This window comes from Caretta caretta, chromosome 20 (assembly GCF_965140235.1).
Source record: "Caretta caretta isolate rCarCar2 chromosome 20, rCarCar1.hap1, whole genome shotgun sequence".
NCBI classification, from domain to species: domain Eukaryota; kingdom Metazoa; phylum Chordata; order Testudines; family Cheloniidae; genus Caretta; species Caretta caretta.
The window spans coordinates 18,280,881-18,301,399 of NC_134225.1; the positions used below are offsets into that span (position 1 = coordinate 18,280,881).

The window sequence follows — 20,519 nt, forward strand, 5'->3', positions numbered from 1 at the left end:
CCCTAGCTTGTGCTGCAGATAACAAAAGCCACTTTCATTGCTCATTTCTGCCCCAGTAGGCATCTGACTCTGTAGCTCAGTTGTAGATTTCCTTCCCTCTCTGATTGCTCTGAGAGGGTGCACCTGGGTGTCCCTGAGCACATCCGATTTCTTAGTTGCTGAATGTTTAAAAGGAAACACAACCAGCTCTAAGCTCTATTGTCTGAGTGACTGGAGGAAAAATGCAGAATCCTGGTAAGGGTTCAGCAGCTTTGAACAATGATTTGTCTTCAGATGAAATGGAAAGCAAAGGTGCTGCCTGCTTGTGGTGGCTGAAGATAATGGTACTTCTAGCAAGAGTGGGGGTGATACCTCTGTCTTGGCCAGGTTACAAATTAGGTATTGGGTTACTATATCTTGCATGGTTAAAACTCCCTGTGCAGTTTAATTTGTAGCTCATCTTCATTTCCTGTTCTAAACTGTAGCACAGTGTTGCTGTGTGCTGTTAAATACGTGCTGTGTCCCATCCCAGAGGTGGTAGCATTTCACTGAAAGGTGAAGAACTCTTCTCTTGCTTTGCCTTTTAATTTCCTTTGTAAGAAAGACAAGGTGGGTGAGGTGGTAAGACCAACTTGTGTTGGTGAGAGAGAAGCTTTCGCGCTTACACAGAGTTCTTCTTTAGGTCTGGGAAATGTATTCAGGGTGTCACAGCTAAATACAAGGTGGAACAGATCGTTTAGCATAAGCAGTTAACACCTTTCAAGGGACCATTCAAGGTGAAGTAGCCTGTTAACACCTCTCCAGTGATGGGGGACAGGAGTTGTAATAAACCATAAATCCAGTGACCGTTCAATCCATGATTTTTAGTGTCTAGCAAAGTTATGGATTTGCTTAAATTTCCCAGACCTAAATAAGAGCTCTGTGTACGCTCCAAAGCTTGTCTCTCTCATCAACACAAGTTGGTCTTATTATCTCACCCACCTTGTCTCTCTAATCTCCTGGGACTTACGCGACTACAACACTGCATACAGTTTCTTTGTAAAGCACTTTGGTATCCTGAAATGTAGGGGCAGAATTTCAGCTGATTTAAATGCCCTATTTCTATTGACTTCAGTAGAGCTATGCTGATTTACATCACGTAGCCTGCAATTATTTTAAATGTCCACGTGGTGGCATCATAAGGGAATAACAATGTAATGCTACAGTAAGCCCCAGCCAGGGTTGGGGCCCAATGGTGCTAAGTGCCATAGACACACAGAGCGAAAGGGGCTGTGATTCTTATTCTAATTTGCTTCTTGCTAATATCTCCTATATAAGGTCTCCAGACATCTTTAGTTATAACACCCTGTAGTCCAGGTTCATCACTTTCTGAATCATTCACCTTTTAATCTGATACCTTCTAGTTTGGTCTCTGCCCAAAGGCAATTTTTTAAAGTTTTTTTTTTTTTTAAGTTTGATCAGAATGCCTTCAGGCCAGGGCATGAGAGTTCAACAGTGGAGCAAGAATACGTAAACCCACAGAGGAGCTTGGAAAGTATGTGCACTGATTAACTCCAGACTTCTGTTTTTCCTAGACAATTAAATGCAAAGGCCCCTAGCATTAGGGTTGTGAGATCAAGGGCCCAGGAATAAGTGAACTTGGCTGTGTTGTACATAGGCTGATGTCAGTTATTCTTTTCCTCATGAAATGTAAACTTTAAAGTGTTGTGTTCTAACAACATAACATTAAGGTTTACATTTAATCTATTTTTTAAAGGTAGTAATGTGCTGAATAGCACCCCCCCACCACACACTCCCCATAGCCAGATTAAGAGGGGTATCAAAACAGATTATTAAAGTGACTTGCAAAAGGTGACAAGATGGAGTTCATCTTGCCCATTAATTCTGACTGTATTTAAAGGTTGGTATCTTCCTTTGAAACAGAAGACAAGAAGGGTTAAAGAGCTTAAATTGGAAATGGACAGATCCTAAGATCCTCCCACAGCAGTACAGAGGGTTTGCCCTGGCCTCTGGTTGCACTCCTTACTCCTGGGGGAATTCCGCACCACTGCACAATGCAGAATTTTGCAGAAATTAATGTTGTGTGCACAGAATTTTCTTTCTCTTCCCCCCCCAGTAATGGGCTGCAGTGCTGCTAGCTGCCACTAGGGGCTGCTGGACCCAGCAGAGCCCAGCTCACAAATAAAAGACGGGGCAGTGGGAGGGAACTGGAGGGTTCCAGTCAGCTGCAGTTCCCAGCAAGCCCTGAAGGAAGGAGGCAGCGGTGCGCAGGAAACTGTGCAAGCCCAGGACCCAGCATCAGACTGTTTATCCCTCTGGATCCCTGCGCTCTAGGGGTAGAAGGTGTGAATGCCTGGGCCAGGCCGGGGCGCCCACAGCTGGCATATCGGGGGGTAGGCAGTGTGTCTGTCAGGGCGGGGGGCTTGCAACTGGGCTCTGGAGGGGAGAGGGTGTGAGTGTCTAGGCGGGGTGGAGGGGGGGTTGCAGCAGGGCTCTGCGAAGGGGGGGGGGTGAGTGTCTGGGCTCGGGTGGGACATGGCTGGGTTCTGGGGGGAGAAGAGGTGCCTGGCCCATCTGGCTGGACTCTGGGGGGCGACGGGGGGGGGGGGGGTAGAGAAATAGGAACTGTGTTGTTTTAGGGGTTTCTTTAACTCTCTACTCCTGGGGGAAATTTTGTCTGTATTGTTATAGGTATTCGAAATAAAGTACCGAAATAATTGAAACTGGCATGATTATATAGTGTTATTTTGCCAATAAATTTTGCAGAATCTTTAATTTTTTGGCGCAGAATTCCCCCAGGAATAACACCTGGTGTAAATTCCCTCTCAAAAAGCCCTATTGCAAGTCTAGTTAAACTTTTGTTCTTAAAAGATACCTCGACAAAAAAATCCGTGTCCCTTGATGGAATCTTTGAGTCCGAATCACTTCCTGAAACACACAAACTTGAACTCTTATTTTTAAAAGTAATGTAGTAACACATTAAACTCTCCCTCCTGTTTCTGCTTTTGCTGCAGAGGTTGGTTACTTTAATATCCCTTCTTCCTGCAGGAGCGCTTTCTCTTTGGATGAGGTGTGTTAGCTCCATGCATGTGATGCAGAGCACCAGGGGGGCAGACTTGCTTTGGTGGTCTTGCTACGTGGCTTGTATGGTTGCTTGGTTGTTGCCCTTGTGGCTTTGCTACGTGGAATCTGGGAAGGGGTGGCAGTAGCTCTGGTCTCACCATGGTGATGGCATCTCTTGCAGGCTGCTGGAAGCAGATTCCAAGTCCATGCGCTCCATGAATGGCTCCCGCAGGAACAGCGGCTCCTCCTTAGTCTCCAGCTCCTCAGCCTCCTCAAACCTGAGCCACCTCGAGGAGGACACCTGGATCCTATGGGGGAGGATTGTCAATGAATGGGATGAATGGCGGAAGAAGAAAGAGAAACTGCTGAAGGTGAGGAAAGAGGGCAGGTTAGCGAGAAATTGAGAGGCTGATAGCACAGACATCCCCCACTCCCCATGCTCATTCCCAACAAAATCTGAGATTCTTTTCAGGATCAAAGGTGGTTTGATTTCCTCTGTGGCTCTAACCCTGTCCTAGGACTTGCCACAAACATTCTTTCTCTACTCACCCCAATGTCTATCCATCTCAATCACAAGTGAGAAAGGATGGGCCCTCTTCAGAGCCCTCTGCAGCATCCCAAACCCTTGCCAGCAAGTGCATCAGCACAAGCTCATGCAGAGGATTGAACCCCACTCACCCCTTGTGGCACAAAGAGGGGCCACACAAAATACCAGGATTTTGGAACGTTCTCCCATGCTGGCTCATGATCTGCCATACCTTGCTTTTCACCAGGAGCTTATACGGAAAGGAATCCCACACCACTTCCGAGCCATTGTATGGCAGCTTCTATGCAGTGCCACAGATATGCCTGTCAAGAACCAGTATTCAGAGCTGCTGAAGATGTCTTCCCCCTGCGAGAAGCTGATCCGGAGGGACATAGCCCGCACATATCCTGAGCATGAGTTCTTCAAGGGACAGGACAGCCTAGGCCAAGAGGTCCTTTTCAATGTCATGAAGGTAAGAAGGAGCCACCTGTAATGGTCACGTTGGAGGGCAGTATCTAGCATATGAGCAGATTGTGTATGTGAGTCATGGCAGCACATGATGCAAGCACTGCACACTCTGAGTGAGCGTACAGTCAGAAAAGTGACTCAGTGAAAGCTACATAAATTCCATTTCACAGTCTTGAATGACAGGTCTCTGACAAAGTAAACTCTCATATGGGGCGAGAGGGGGCGTGAAAACCCCAAGCCCTGTAAGAAGCACGTCTTACCAGGAAGTAATCTGAAGAGAGTTTGTGCCTACCTCAAGTTAGGGTGTGATCCAGCTGATTTCACTCACTGTTAGAACAGGGGAGGGAGCCCTGGCTATTAGTAGTCTTTAGCAAAGCATGCTGGGAGTCAGGAGTCTGGGCCCTACAAAGTACAGGTACTTCCTAGTCAGGAGGAGGGAGAGCCCGCGTCAGAAAAAGGGCTGCTTGCTAAGGGAATGCTCAGAGGAATAATACCAGGCAGCCCAGGCACCAGCTTTCCTCGGCGCCGGTGGGTGCTCGCACCCCCCTGACTCAGCCCCCTTCCTGCTCCCTTGGACTCCTCCCCAAATCCCTGCCCCAGCCCTGCCTCTTCGCCGAGCGTGCTGCATTTCCCCTTTCCCTCCCAGTGCTTACCGCCCAAAACAGCTGTTTTGCAGCACAAGAGCTGGGAGCCAGGGGGAGAAGCGGAGCTGCGGCGCGCTCAGGGGAGGAGGCAGAGGTGAGCTGGGACGGGGAGCTGCCGGTGGGTGCTCCAGCCCCGGAGCACCCACGGAGTCGGCGCCTATGCCAGGCAGGGGATGCTATCTGAAGGATCTGGGAAGATTAAACCTGTGGGTATGTACAAAATAAGGGGTTGGAGAGGTTCTCTTGAGTGAAGCCTGTGTTGACTGTGTACCAAAGATGTTGGGGCATGATATTACTAAATACTTTAAGGGGACTAGGCTACAGAACATTCTCCAGAGAGTATCTGTTAGGGGGCTTTTTCCTTCACCCACTTACTTCCCTGGTCCTTCTCGCAGATAACAGAGAGCAACAATACCCAGAGTCCAAAGGTGCAAACAATTCGATGTTTATTGGGGTGAACTTCCAGCAAGCATGATTCCAGTTTCCTTCCTTAGTGTCCCCCTTCCCAGCTCTGACACCACAGAGCCTTACACCTGTGTCCCTGTTCCCATTCCTGCCCTTAGCCAAACATGATTCCAATTTCCCCACCTCCATTTCCTGTTCCCATTTCCCCCACCTACCCACCCATTTCCTGATTGACTGCAGACTATATATGAAACTTGAGTTCTGCTTAGCTATACCTTAACCAATCATTTTACTGAAATTAACTAACCAATCCTAACATATTGTAACATGATTATTTAACCAGTTATAGCCCACCACCTTAATTAGTTTACACCCAGCAAAATTAATTATACAGCAGACAGAGATTATACAGACAAACAATGGGGAAATGGGGACTACAGTGATAGAACAAACACAGAAATAAATTTGTTAGTCTCTAAGGTGCCACAAGTACTCCTTTTCTTTTTGCGAATACAGACTAACACGGCTGCTACTCTGAAAACAGAAATGAGGATTTCACATCCCAGCTATTGATAAGTGAGTTCTTGCCAGACAGGATGCTATCAAACTAAGTTTCCTTTTACATCTTCTAGGCCCTTCCCTTTCTCTGGAGGTGATAGGCATTATCAGGACAGGATTGTGTTCCTAACAGCCCAATAACACCTTATTTCAATGTGACTAGTTTGGAATGTGAGGATGTGACTGTTCGCTTCCTAGCTTATGGCTGCCTCTGCTGCTTAGCCAAAGGCCTTAGCCTAAGAACAGGGCCTCAGACTGTCACAGTAAGAGAAGGCCCTTACACTGGCAGACAGTGATTTTGATTCTTTCTTTTATACCTCTATAACTAGCCAAGTGATAAGAATACACCTAAATTCTTAGAGTATAGGCCTTTGCAGACGGGCCTGAATATCTATATCCTAACAGTATCCTCCTCCATCTGTCTTCCCTATCATTTTCATTATGTCCTGACCCATCAGTGAGAAGCTGGTGACAACTTCAGCCAGGGAACTCTCTTCCTCCCGCCCCTCGTATCATCCCCAATGATGATGTCTGACAGGATGAGGAAGACTAATACCCAGATCGTTCTGCTGTAACTTTATGGGTCTTGCAGGGCTAACAGGAACCTGAGTAACTTGGTCAGTGTCATCTGACTTAGGGAGATGGTGTAAGAAGGGACCACGTATACCAAGTTGTTCTTCTAGCAATAAAGGCGTATTAAATGAAACCACCCTATCGACTGCAAATCCCTGCAGCCTGCTTTCCCCTTTAAACACGGAGTGTGTTTTTTGCCTGTCAAATAAGGAAAATGGGCTTAGAAAGAGGGGGGCTAATAAAGCACCTGAGAAATGAGAGACAATATCCCTTTAAGGTCTCATTGCAATCTCAGGACCTTTGCCACAGCCTGGGTGTCAATTCTTATCTCTTGTTGCATAAATACGGTGGAGAGCTGTATACAGTGGTTTAAAGCTCTTCAGTTTTCTCTGGTGAAATTATGCTTTTGGTGATGCATCAGCAAAGTGTCTTAATTATTAAACAATGGATGAAAGCACATCCATTCCTCTGGAATGTAAAGGTGTTGGAGTTTGAAGTCTTCTAAAGCACTTTGAGATCTATGATGAAAAGTGCTGTGTAAGAGCTAGATATTGTCTCACCAAGAACAGGTACGCCCCATGGGCAGCCACCATACAAACTTCCCCTGCCAATATGCTGCCTTGTTCTAGAAAGACTCTCGAAGGACTTCAGGGTTCTCCAGCCTCCATAGCTCATTCAGTGGTTGGCTCCGAGGCTCCCAATCAGAAGGCCGATTGCAATGATGGTTTCTGGGTGCTCGGTAGTCTACGACAAACCAGTTGAGCCCACAAACTCATTTCATGTGGCCTCGACACCAATCTGAGACTTCTGTGGAAACGTCAGAGTCCTGAAGTAGCCAATCCAGCTATTGGAGAACAAGCTGGATTATGCGTCAACAGTATTGTTTGGTAAATTCCAACTGTAAAATCTCTGTTACTGGGGCCGAGGGTGGAGGCAGGGAGAACCCACTTGAATATGACCTCCCAGTGAGAGTTTGCAAGCACTGGTGGTTACAGAAATCTTAATAAACTTAGTGCTGGGAATTGAGCAGTTGTGATCTGGGAGCCCTTGAGGGACAATAAATACAGCATCTCACATTTATAATGTACCCTCTTCTTTCTGTTTTTTAGTAGCCATTTCTTTCAGCCCTACCTCCCAGTGGCTGCCTTGCATTAGTGGTATCACAAATTTCAGAGTAACAGCCGTGTTAGTCTGTATTCGCAAAAAGAAAAGGAGTACTTGTGGCACCTTAGAGTCTAACAATTTATTTGTAGCTCACGAAAGCTTATGCTCAAATAAATTGGTTAGTCTCTAAGGTGCTACAAGTACTCCTTTTCTTTTTGGTATCACAAATGACACCTTAGTCACAAACATACTGATCATCACCAGGGGGCATCTTAGATATGCTAGTAATATAAAGCTTTGTCTCCATGTGCATTTCACAGCGATTCTCTTCAGCTTTCAGGTTGAGAGTTGGACTTTGAGCTGCTTTGCTATGCAGGCAGGTTTCTTCCCTTATTGGGACATAACTCCTCATTCTCATCAGTGGCTGTTAGGGGCCTGGCTTAAGGAGAGAACGGAATCCTTTAAATGTTAGTGGGATCTAATCTCTGATTATGGCCTTCAGTTTGTATGTTCTTTTCTATTTAGTTTTTCTCATCTCTGAATAAATGTTGTGGGAAAGGCACAGATTGTCCCCACCCTCCCATTGAAGTTTTCTGTGGATTTAATTTAAATTTGTAGTGATAACTTCATTACATTCCAAGAAATCAATTTTTATGCACTTGCAGAGAGAGATGAGCGAGACCTATTTGTGCTATGGTTCTGTGACTGGAATCTCATTGGAATAAATATGGCTGCAGTGAGGGCATATTAGACTCTGTTACGTGTCCCATGTGTGTTTGGCAAGTGCACTCTTTCTACCTAAAAGCGGCAAAGAGTCCTGTGGCACCTTATACACTAACAGACGTATTGGAGCATAAGCCTTTGTGGGTAAATACCCACTACGTCAGATGCTTTCTACCTAGTTGCTTTTCTGACAGTAACTGGATGTTGATTTAAGTTCTGTTTCTTATCAGACCCTGCTGTAGACAGTAATGTAGCTTTGTGGTATTTAAAGCACTACATTTGCTGGCTGCAATCCTGGGGCACAAGAGAGCACACTGTAGGCATAATATCATCTAAGATATGTTTCTCTGCATGTGGGTGGGGGGGCAGGGTGGGTTGCACAGAAATACTTAAGCTACTTCCTGGTCCTAAAACAAAGTATCCTTTTCCAAGTTCCTTCCTCTGATCTCCAACCCCAATGACCCTTGGTTTTGTTGCCTTACTCCTTGTCCTTTTGTTCTCTTCTAAGTAATTATCACTTGTGTCTCAGTATGTTCCGTCGGAGCTCTGTAGCTCCCCTGCAGGACTCTAGAGATGGTATCCCTGTCTGCATCACACTCAAGTACTCTCTCTTCCAGGCCTATTCCCTAGTGGACCGTGAGGTTGGATATTGTCAGGGCAGCGCATTCATCGTGGGATTGCTGCTAATGCAGGTTGGTATGAGTGGAGATCATATAACAGGAGAATATGCAGCATCGGTCCCACCAAAGTTGCTAGCCCAAAGCTCTTCCCAGTTCAGTTAATTGCTGTGGAAATGCCACAGGATCTTTAACTTCCCCCTGAGACTTGGCAGAAGGGACTTGGTTTAATGGCTCACTCAAAGGACCCCTGACGCTTACTGCACTGTCAGTACAAATGCAAATCCGGGGACCAGAGTTAGTGACCTTCTGGACTGTGAATGCAGCCAGCTTGAGCTGTGCTGACTTGTTTCTGGTTTTCTGCCATTTCTGGAACGTGTCCTCGCTTGGGTGCTGGAGTGCCTTTTTTAGGGAACAGGAATTTTCCATTGACATTGAGCATAAAATATGGCATCCTTCCTGCATTTGTGTAACAAAGCAAAGCCTTTTAAAAGCCCAAATCCACTACCTCGCCCTGTGAAACACCGTGGAGGGTTTTAAGGAGGGACTTTTAAAGGTGAAAAGCTAATACAGTACTTGTTTTGTCAAGAACCGGTGCTGGAAATGCCTCTCAAACACTTCACAGGTGAATCGACACACTTGCATCTGGCCAGGAATTTAGATGTTTCCTCTCATAATCAGCAAACCACTTGGAAAATGTTTTGAATATTCCTTTGTTTCCTCATCGCCTGTTTTGACCCTTATCTCACACCAGTGATCCCTAAAACCAGGAATGAAAGGAAGTGGGGGGAGAAAAGTCATTGGGCCTCCCCTTTACCTTTTTAGAACCTCTCTAGATCAGACTAATCTGTTCGTAAAGTCCAGCATAAATTTATGGTATGCTCTGTACAAATGACATGTAAAATCAATACAGACCTACTGGGGAGAAGAGGGCCCAGCATGGCAAGGTACTATTCAGTTTGCGAGTGGGATTACATTCTCCGCTGGGAATGTGTTTTATCTGAGCAGTCGCTGGCCACTCTATTTTCCTGCTGCTTCCATGTGATCGCTGCCCAGAAGTGTCAGGAATCAAACCCAAATGTAAAGCATTGTTCTATGTAAAGCTGCTCCACCTCTCGTAACAAGTGTTTGTATGATCTACGTTAGAGCATCGTTCTGGGTCAGTTCTGTGCCGGGTTCTGTTGAGAGACTAATGTGGGATTTGTCTCGTTTTGAACCTGTAGATGCCTGAAGAAGAGGCTTTCTGTGTATTTGTGCGACTGATGCAGGAATATCGATTACGAGAGCTATTCAAACCCAGCATGGCCGAGCTAGGCCTCTGCATCTACCAGTTTGAGTACATGCTGCAGGTAAATACAGTGAGGAGACCAGGGTGATAGTAGCTTAGACAATGGGGCCATGTGATCCAGAGTAGTAGCAGGCTAACTATGAGGAACTGGCCAGTGGTTTCTTTGTGCACATAATGGTCTGTGAATCCAAGCTGGAGAAGTCTGGCTCCTTTCCAGATTCCCCTGGGAATGTCAGAGAAGATCAGAGCGGCTAATGGAATTGGTTCCGGCAATAAAGTCCTTAGCTCTGATTGTTCAGAGCCTCCTCTGGCCAAGAGCATCCCATATCCCAGAGGGGATGGCGGAACCCAGTTGGCTGTAATTAGCAGGCATTTTACTACTGCTGCTGTGTCTTTCTCATATTCAGGAGCAGCTGCCTGAGCTGAACATCCACTTCCGCTCCCAGAGTTTCCTCACCTCTATGTACTCCTCATCCTGGTTTCTCACACTCTTCCTCACAACCTTCCCTCTGCCTGTGGCCACCCGAGTGTTTGACATCTTCATGTATGAGGTAAAGTGCTTCATACCAGGACGACTGGGGGCATGATCATGGGCTCAGAGGGATTTCTGATACTCAGTGGGAGCAGCTGCTTTTCTCAGTGCAGTGTTCAAAGGCAATGATGCCAGTGTCTGGGATGGATTAATTGAGAACAAGATAAATCATTTTTAAAAAACACAGCTGAATTTTCTGCTTGAATAGAAGGACCTCGTTAGATCTTGCTTGGGCTGGCTTGTAAAATAAGAAAGGAGTTTCCTGGCTACACAGTGCTTCAAGTGTTTTAAAAACCTGTGTCCTGGTTTTCCTTTTTTCCAATGACACTGAGCACCCCAAACTCCCATTGAATCTTTCATTCCTGGGTGACTAGATGAGATTATGCTGAAAATCAGCAATGATTAGCCCTGATGGACTAGCAAGGGGAACAGCTTAGTGGCAGGAGCCCTATACAGGTTATAAGGTGAGTCTCATCTTACGTGCATTTAACATGCGCAAATTCAGCTTTGCGCGGTAGGCAAATACAAAAAAAAACAAGAGAAAAATAACAATTTAAATACTATACCTGTAGTGTGGGCGATTCCACCTGCCATTACACTCAAAGTAATTTTGACTGTACGCAATTTTCACTTTACGTGCTGACTGTGGAACGTAACCCCAGCATAAGTTGAGACTCGTCTGTACTGCACTTCACCCCTCCCCACTGAGTCTGGCCATGTTAGCAGAAGTATCCTTGGGCCATTAGCTGTTGTGTCTGTAAATTGGAGTCATTTCTATGTTAGCGGTGGCTAAACTGCAACACATGGTTCTGGGGAGACAAGTCCTAGTCAAAAAGAAAAGGAGTACTTGTGGCACCTTAGAGACTATCGGATTTATTTGAGCATAAGCTTTCGTGAGCTACAGCTCACTTCATCGGATGCATTCAGTGGAAAATACTGTGGGGAGATTTATATGCACAGAGAACATGAAACAATGGGTGTCACCATACACACTGTAATGAGTGATCACTTACGGTGAGCTATTACCAGTGGGGGGTGGGGGGGAACCTTTTGTAGTGATAATCAAGGTGAGCCATTTCCAGCAGTTGACAAGAACATCTGAGGAACAGTGGGGGGTGGGTGGGGAGAGTACACCAGGGGAGATAGGTTTACTTTGCATAATGACCCATCCACTCCCAGTCTCTATTCAAGCCTAAGTTAATTGTATCCAGTTTGCAAATTAATTCCAATTCAGCAGTCTCTCGTTGGAGTACGTTTTTGAAGTTTTTTTTGTTGAAGAATTGCCACTTTTAGGTCTGTAATCGAGTGACCAAAGAGATTGAAGTGTTCTCTGACTGGTTTTTGAATGTTATAATTCTTGACGTCTGATTTGTGTCCATTTATTGTTTTACGTAGAGACTGTCCAGTTTGACCAATGTACATGGCAGAGGGGCATTGCTGGCACATGATGGCATATATCACATTGGTAGATGTGCAGGTGAACGAGCCTCTGATAGTGTGGCTGATGTGATTAAGCCCTATGATGGTGTCCCCTGAATAGATATGTGGACACAGTTGGCAAAGGGCTTTGTTGCAAGGATAGGTTCCTGGGTTAGTGGTTCTGTTGTGTGGTGTGTGGTTGCTGGTGAGTATTTGCTTCAGGTTGGGGGGCTGTCTGTAAGCAAGGACTGGCCTGTCTCCCAAGATCTGTGAGGGTGATGGGTCGTCCTTCAGGATAGGCTGTAAGATCCTTAGTGATGCGTTGGAGAGGTTTTAGTTGGGGGCTGAAGGTGATGGCTAGTGGCGTTCTGTTTATTTTCTTTGTTGGGCCTGTCCTGTAGTAGGTGACTTCTGGGTACTCTTCTGGCTCTGTCAGTCTTTCTTCACTGCAGCAGGTGGGTATTGTAGTTGTAAGAGTGCTTGATAGAGATCTTGTAGGCGTTTGCCTCTGTCTGAGGGGTTGGAGCAAATGCGGTTGTATCGTAGAGCTTGGCTGTAGAAAATGGATCGTGTGGTGTGGTCTGGATGAAAGCTGGAGGCATGTAGGTAAGGATAATGATCAGTAGGTTTCCTGTATAGGGTGGTGTTTATGTGACCATCGCTTATTAGCACCATAGTGTCCAGGAAGTGGATCTCTTGTGTGGACTGGTCCAGGCTGAGGTTGATGATGGGATGGAAATTGTTGAAATCATGGTGGAATTCCTCAAGAGCTTCTTTTCCATGGGTCCAGATGATGAAGATGTCATCAATGTAGCGCAAGTAGAGTAGGGGCATTAGGGGATGAGAGCTGAGGAAGCGTTGTTCTAAGTCAGCCATAAAAATGTTGGCATACTGTGGGGCCATGCAGGTACGCATAGCAATGCTGCTGATTTGAAGGTATATATTTTCCCCAAATGTGAAATAGTTATGGGTGAGGACAAAGTTCAGCCACCAAGTTTGCCGTGACATTATCGGGGATAGTGTTCCTGATGGCTTGTAGTCCATCTTTGTGTGGAATGTTGGTGTAGAGGGCTTCTACATCCAGAGTGGCCAGGATGGTGTTTTCAGGAAGATCACCGACGGATTGTAGTTTCCTCAGGAAATCAGTGGTGTCTCAAAGATAGCTGGGAGTGCTGGTAGCGTAGGGCCTGAGGAGGGAGTCTACATAGCCAGACAATCCTGCTGTCAGGGTGCCAATGCCTGAGATGATGGAGCGTCCAGGATTTCCAGGTTTATGGATCTTGGGTAGCAGATAGAATACCCCAAAGGTCGGGGTTCCAGGGGTGTGTCTGTGCGGATTTGTTCTTGTGCTTTTTCAGGGAGTTTCTTGAGCAAATGTTGTAGTTACTTTTGAAGGACGACCCATCACTCCCTCAGATCTTGGGAGACGGCCCATCCTTGCTTACAGACAGCCCCCCAACCTGAAGCAAATACTCACCAGCAACCACACACCACACAACAGAACCACTAACCCAGGAACCTATCCTTGCAACAAAGCCCTTTGCCAACTGTGTCCACATATCTATTCAGGGGACACCATCATAGGACCTAATCACATCAGCCACACTATCAGAGGCTTGTTCACCTGCACATCTACCAATGTGATATATGCCATCATGTGCCAGCAATGCCCCTCTGCCATGTACATTGGTCAAACTGGACAGTCTCTACGTAAAACAATAAATGGACACAAATCAGACGTCAAGAATTATAACATTCAAAAACCAGTCGGAGAACACTTCAATCTCTTTGGTCACTCGATTACAGACCTAAAAGTGGCAATTCTTCAACAAAAAAACTTCAAAAACGTACTCCAACGAGAGACTGCTGAATTGGAATTAATTTGCAAACTGGATACAATTAACTTAGGCTTGAATAGAGACTGGGAGTGGATGGGTCATTATGCAAAGTAAACCTATTTCCCCTGGTGTACTCTCCCCACCCACCCCCCACTGTTCCTCAGATGTTCTTGTCAACTGCTGGAAATGGCCCACCTTGATTATCACTACAAAATTGATTGTCACCCCCCGCTCTCCTGCTGGTAATAGCTCACCTTACCTGATCACTCTTCATCAAGTGATGAAGTGAGCTGTAGCTCACGAAAGCTTATGCTCAAATAAATTTGTTCATGTCTAAGGTGCCACAAGTCCTCCTGTTCTTTTTGCGAATACAGACCAACATGGCTGCTACTCTAAGTCGTAGTCAGCCTTCTTGATCCGAGGGGCATGGCTGACCAGACGCACACTCAGGATGAGGTATTTGCATACGCCCATTTTCCGCAAGTTAGTTTGCCCTCCCTAAGCCTGGCAAGTTGCCTTTAGGAACCATTGAGCTGGTCAGAGTTCGGGTTCCCCACACAGAATGTGCAAATATGAGATGTAAGCTTTAACTTGTAGCCAATCCTGAGGAAACTGACAGTTTTCCCCCAGTGAGGCTTTTGCGTGACCCACTAGAAATTCAGGGCCTACTTCTCAGTTCTGCTATGTGGCTCTGGCAGTGAAGTTCCTGTGTCGTCATTGCTCTGGCAGGTTAAAGGGAGCTTAGTGTGGGCATAAATTACATTTACTTTAAGGCTCTTTTTATTGCCATAGTGATGTCCGGGCCTGGTTGTAAATGAGAATCAGGCCTTGAGTGCCTTTCCCTGTCGTCCTCCTCTCTGCATCTCTGAGCTTAGGCACCTAACTTTTATTGCACTCTCAAATGCCACATGAGCCTTGTGTCTGGGGCTGAAACCTCTCTGTGCTTTGCCATAGGGGCTGGAGATCATCTTTCGTGTGGGGATGGCCCTCCTGCAGTTCAACCAGGCAGAGCTGATGCAGCTGGATATGGAGGGGATGTCGCAGGTCAGAGCAGCTCTGCATTGCACTCAAACTGCCCTCTCGGGAGGGGTTTATACTTCAGCCATGCAGTTGTGGTAGAAAGAAGCCCATAATTAGGGCTCTACCAAATTCATGGTCCATTTTTGTCAATTTCACAATCATAAGATTTTAGAAATTGTAAATTTCATAATTTCAGTGATTTAAATCTGAAATGTCATGGTGTTCTAATTGTAGGGGTCTTGACGCAAAAAGGAGTTGTGTGGAGGGGGTGTCACAAGGTTATTGTAGGGGGGGCGTTGTGATACTGCTACCCTTACTTCTGCGCTGCTGCTGCTGATGGTGCTGCCTTCAGAGCTGGGCAGCTGGAGAGTGGCAGCTGCTGGCCGGGACCCCAGCTCTGAAGGCCGCACCGCCGCCAGCAGCTGCGCTGTAGTAAGGATAGCATGAGGTGGGCCCTCAGTCAGCAGCCGCCACTCTCCTGCCACCCAGCTCTGAAGGCAGCAGCGCAGAAATAAGGGTGACATGGTATGGTATTGCCACCCTCACTTCCATGCTGCTGCTGGCGGGGGGGCTTCCTTCAGAGCTGGGCGCTTGGCCAACCGCTGCCACTCTCCAGCTGCCCAGCTCTTAAGGGTGGCAATACTGTGACACGCCCTGCCCCCTAAAAAAAATTACCTTGCAATGCCCCTACAACTCCCTTTTGGGTCAGGACCCCCCCGTTTGAGAAATGCTGGCCTCCTCAGTGAAATCGGTATAGTAGAAGTTAAAAACACACAAGACCAGATTTCACGGGTCTGTCGCGTTTTTCATGGCCGTGAATTTGGTAGGGTCCTACCCATAATCCTGTTGAGCTCTGATTGGCTGGCCATGCTGTGATGCAGTAGGGAGAGGGGTGGATTGACCAGGGAATGTCGTCTAATTCTACTGGGACTGTCTGCATTGGGGGTGGGATAGCAGGGGATGTGCCTGTAACCTGAGCCAGGAAGGGGGTGGGGCCAAATGACACCTTTGCCCGGGAAACTGGACAAAGGCTAGAGGAGAGAGCCTACGGGAGGGGTTTTTGGTTTCAGTTTTGTGCTGGAAAGCAGGGGAACCCCAAGGCTGGGGTCTAAGCTCCCTGCCCCCCAGAAGGACTTGACTGAGGGGTCCTGGTTGTACCTACAAGCTCTGTTTTAGACTGTGTTCCTATTGTCCAATAAACCTTCCATTTTGCTGGCTGGCTGAGAGTGACATTGAAACCCAGGAAGAGGGGTGCAGGGCCCTGACTCCCACACACTCCCGGGCACATGTCCAGTGTATAAATAGAAGATGCCCCGTATAACGCCCAAGGTCAGCCCATTTCCGAGTGACTGGCCCAGGCATCAGCACAGAGTTGCCTGGAGCTCTTTCGGTGTAACGGTGCTGTGCTTCCAGCCATGAAGAGGCTCATCCTGTCATGCTTCTGAAACTCAATGGGCCAGAAGTCTGAGCAGCCTCTCTTACATCCTGCCGCCCTCTAGTCCCAGTCTAGCTCAAAACCTGAATCCAGATCTTTGTGAAAAGTGAGTTTAAGCAACTTCTACAGGCAGTTTCCTTTTCCCTTAGGCACAGTTTCAAAGGTGAGATGTGAAAGAATCACTAGATATTCTCACTCTCCAGACAGCGAAATAGTTGCCTGCAATGTGTACGGTTTATCCCAGCAGTGCCATGCACAGGGTTAATCTTACAACCCTGTAACCTGTAGCTCTTGTTCTGCTTAGACTGCAGATGATGCAGTACCAACATCTTGGCTGTGTGGGACCCACTGATGAGTCAAGCAATTGGTGGGAAGGGTGAATAGAACAATTACATCACAAGAGAATGCATTACTGTGTTAAATACAATTGGGCTTTGTGAGCCTGGCCCAACAGCAGTTACAGCTCTAACTCGCTGTGCTGTCCGTGTCGTGCACCAGACAGAAGGTGAAGAAGCACTTTCAGGCCTGCTGAGGTTGCAGAGTGATTTTTCCTTTCAGTCCCCCTGCAGCCTGGGCACGGGGCACTATGAGGCGTAACTTTCAGTTGTCCTGTTGGATTTGAGATGTCCTGAGACCAAACACATGAGCATCCTCTGTGTGTTTGGAGCTGACCGTATTAGATAAGCTTCTTGTGCCTGCCTTGTGCAGGAGCTCAGATCCTACAAGTCATGTCACCTGCCTGTCCCTCAGTTCTCCTAACTCACCCCTCTGGTGTTAAGATAAGGTTTGAAGATAAGAACTATAAAAATGCCAAGAGTGGTGCAGTGTCCATGCTGCCCTGTCAGCAGGAGCCTGTCCATGATCCTGGGCCATTAATTGGGGTAAGGGTGTAATCCCCTCCAGAATTCCTAGAAATATCCTCCTGTTTCTCTTCCTCCCCGGCTCCCCTTACTGACTCCAGCCATCCAGCTTCTTCTCATGTAGCTTTGCTCCCCACACTTTTCCCTGGCTGCTGAAGCTGGAACTTTGGAGACTTTCCAGATACTGAACGTTCCCAAGTGCTGCTCAGGAAGAGTCCCACATTCCACAGGTGCACTTGAAACACTGAGAGACTTCTAGTGATTGTTCAAGAGGGTCAGGAACCAGTAGAGCCCAGGTAGCACAGGGAAGGCAAGTTGCTGCTCTGCCTGTTCTGGCTTGAGAGGGGAAGCAAGTACTGAATGAAGAGGACGGGAGGAGATTTGGGAAGAGTGGGTAGAATTTATTAGAGTGCTCAAAAGGGGCTCAGAGAAATGCATCCTGCCCTCTGCTCCCTTCTCACAGTATTTCCAGAAGGTGATTCCTCATCAGTTCGACAGTTGCCCGGACAAGTTGATCCTGAAGGCATATCAGGTCAAATACAACCCTAAGAAAATGAAGAGGTAAGTTCGCTCCCTCACCCTGTGAAAGATCCTAGACAGGCGACTGGCAGAAAAACCCCTCCCTGGGCTGTGCTGTTCCAAGGATCCTGCGTTAGACGTAAGCAGGAGGATAGGGAAAGGAAAGGGAGCGTGCATCGCGGGGTCCTCTAGTTATTCATTAGAGCCACACAGCAAGCAGCAGTGAAAATAGAGAAGAGATGAGTGAGTGCTGTGCGGAAGGACTCCCTAATAAGGGAATTACTGCCTTCTCTGACAGCAGGTCTGATGGGTTTGTGGGAGGCCATGAAAGCTTTTCTACAATATAGAGACCAGGCAGGCTGATGGCAGCAGAGCTGCTTGGCCTTGGCAGGGACTCTGGCTTTGCTAGGAGCTGGGGAGGGGGGTGATTTTGTGTATCCAAGGAAGTGGGTATAGCTCCTGCCCCAAACTTCCATCTCCTGCTGTGCAAGCAGGAGATGCTGTGACCTCCTGCCTTCCTCTCCTGGAAGATAGAAGCCTGCATTTTGAATCTCTTAAGTGGGGACAGTCATCCTGACACTTGGTGTGAAGGAGGGTGCAAAAGATAGAAAGATAAAGATCAGGCAAAATTGAGATATTCCAATTTTCCTTGTAGTTCAGTTAAAGGACTAGTGTCAGTGGTAGGTCTTTAAGTTGATTACGAGTATGTAAGACCTCAGCCATTCAGCTAGGGGACTTAAAAATATAATACTTGGGTGGGGCAGTGTGTTTGTAAAAACCAGCATATATGTAAAACCCCCAATCCAGGTTCACTAATTTGCCCCATCGTGCCCAGACGCGTCAATATGTGTGACCTGTTGCTGCATGGGCCTCAGCACAAGGCACTGCAGGGGAGCTGGGGTCAGCCTAAATTGTTAGCTCCTGTCTACTGCAGGTGTACCCACTGACCCTGAGCACTCTGCTGAGGGTAGGGGAGTGGGTGGGGGTGTCTGAAGCAGATTTGATCCAACCTGGCTTGCATGTCTGTCTCAGGCTGGAGAAGGAATATGCTGCAATCAAAAACAAAGAGATGGAGGAGCAGATTGAGATCAAAGTAAGTCCTTCCTTTGCTCCATGCCCTCCTTGCTCTAGTGTTGTCTGAAGCACAGCAGCACACCGAGGGAAAGGTTATGGGAGCCACCTGAGTTTAACTCCAAGAGCTCATCAGATCACTGCCTCTAATGCTTCTGATTGGTGCTCCAGCACCGTTATCCAAAACTAGACCTGTAGGGACAGAGATTACAGCTTTACAGACCTTTTTCCCCTGAAAAAGATCCCATGTGCTTTTTATAAGCATAACACAGATGCTTCCCTCTTCCATCTGGCCTTTCACATTTGTGTAGCTAACTGCACTTGGGTACTGAAATTCCCCCAGCAGCTTCAGTCGGATGCCCCCTTTGTTTCCTATACGGTGGTGCTGCATGCTGTTAAACAGCTGCCATGTTCCACCCCAGAGACAGTTGCTCTTCAGAGATGAGCATGGTGATCCCTATATATACTGTCTGGGTTCATAGGATATGAAAGGCACTATATAAATGTAAGAGATTACTCCTACTTCATTCTTATGGCTGAATTTGGCGCCTACCCCAAAGCACTGGCAAAGGGTTTTTTGCACCCCAGAAGTTCTCTTTAGGTCTCTGGTCCATCACTTGCTGTGATTTCAATTATTTCCCAGTAGAGGGCAGACCCAACCTATTTAAGGCCAGGCTTGTGTACAGGAAGCTCCTGTTGATGTCTCACTTCTTCCTCTGCAGAGGCTCCGGACTGAGAACCGCCTCCTGAAGCAGCGGATCGAGACCCTGGAGAAGGTGAGAGGCATGCCGGGCCGTGTGCGAATCCACCTTCTCCACTTCCAGACTAGCTTGGCTTCCAAAAACGAGGCCTTGCACAGCCGCCTGTCCCAGCTCACTATAAACGTGCCCAGGAAAGGCAACCATTAGCCCAGGCCATGTAGGCTGCATCATAAGCTCACACCACTGCCTGGCATGTCAGTCTAATGCACTGTCAACAATAGTGATGGCTCCTAAAGGATGTCTTTGGAGCCAGGTCAAAGGGCAGGAACTAGATGTACTCTCAGGGTGACTATTAAAGTGATGCTTATGTGTTCAAACATCTTGCAATCTGGATGAGATGCTAAAGCACTTTAAATCTTACTTGCCAGGTCACTGAACCGATGCTTAGATTGTTGTTTGGTTGTTTTGGTTTTTTAAATCTTCAACTGCAGAATAAAATGTATAGAGCCTGCAGATACGCCGAGGTCACTTGTAAAAGCGTATCTCTGGAACTGACCAGAGTGCCTGGTTTCTTTTCCCATGTGGCATTGACCATACTGTAGTGTGGCTTTTAAAACCTATTTATCCTGGCCTGAAATGGATTTGATTGCCCTACCATTGAGTTTTGTACCTCAGCCTCTAATTCTGTCACTCAGCCTCACACTGTAAAATACCTCACACTACTTAGTTCTTGTGTGTTTTTTTTTAAAAAAAAAAAGACACAAAATAGCCAATCCGCACTGCTGTCCTGCATTCTGGCACGAAAGTCCTGATCTTCAGAGATGTTGAGCACCTGCAGCTCCCATCCACCTCAGTAGGTAAATGTGGGCATTCAGCACCTCGGTAAAAGCAGGCTCACGATGCTAGGTCCTCTCCCTGACAGCACTTGCCAAGATCAAGTATTTAATATAATCTTTTCAGGTGGTATGTCCTCTGTCAAGGACTCCGGCTCTCATGGATTTTCCATTGCTAATTACTACAGTCTTGTAGGACATCACTGAGAACATCTTCAAGATCTGCAGGCAGCATGTGGCCCTAAAGGCTGTCCATAGCAGCTCTCTATCCCCCTGGAACTGAAGGGTTCAGACCCAGCTAATCAATGGCAGGTTTATTGCTGGTGAATGCAATGAGCAGCTA

At 47.0% G+C, this 20,519-nt stretch overlaps 1 protein-coding gene across 6 annotated transcripts in view; it reads left to right on the forward strand.

Moving 5' to 3' along the window:
- Positions 1-20,519, forward strand: part of EVI5L (ecotropic viral integration site 5 like) — an 83,641-nt gene that overhangs the window by 22,223 nt on the left and 40,899 nt on the right. For all 6 annotated transcript variants that reach the window (XM_048832352.2, XM_048832354.2, XM_048832351.2 and 3 more), the window contains 9 exons: positions 3,224-3,413; positions 3,816-4,040; positions 8,661-8,735; positions 9,884-10,009; positions 10,356-10,499; positions 14,692-14,781; positions 17,516-17,613; positions 18,604-18,664; positions 19,365-19,418. In XM_048832352.2, the coding sequence (XP_048688309.1) occupies positions 3,224-3,413; positions 3,816-4,040; positions 8,661-8,735; positions 9,884-10,009; positions 10,356-10,499; positions 14,692-14,781; positions 17,516-17,613; positions 18,604-18,664; positions 19,365-19,418 (1,063 nt within the window). The remainder of the gene's footprint in view (positions 1-3,223; positions 3,414-3,815; positions 4,041-8,660; positions 8,736-9,883; positions 10,010-10,355; positions 10,500-14,691; positions 14,782-17,515; positions 17,614-18,603; positions 18,665-19,364; positions 19,419-20,519) is intronic.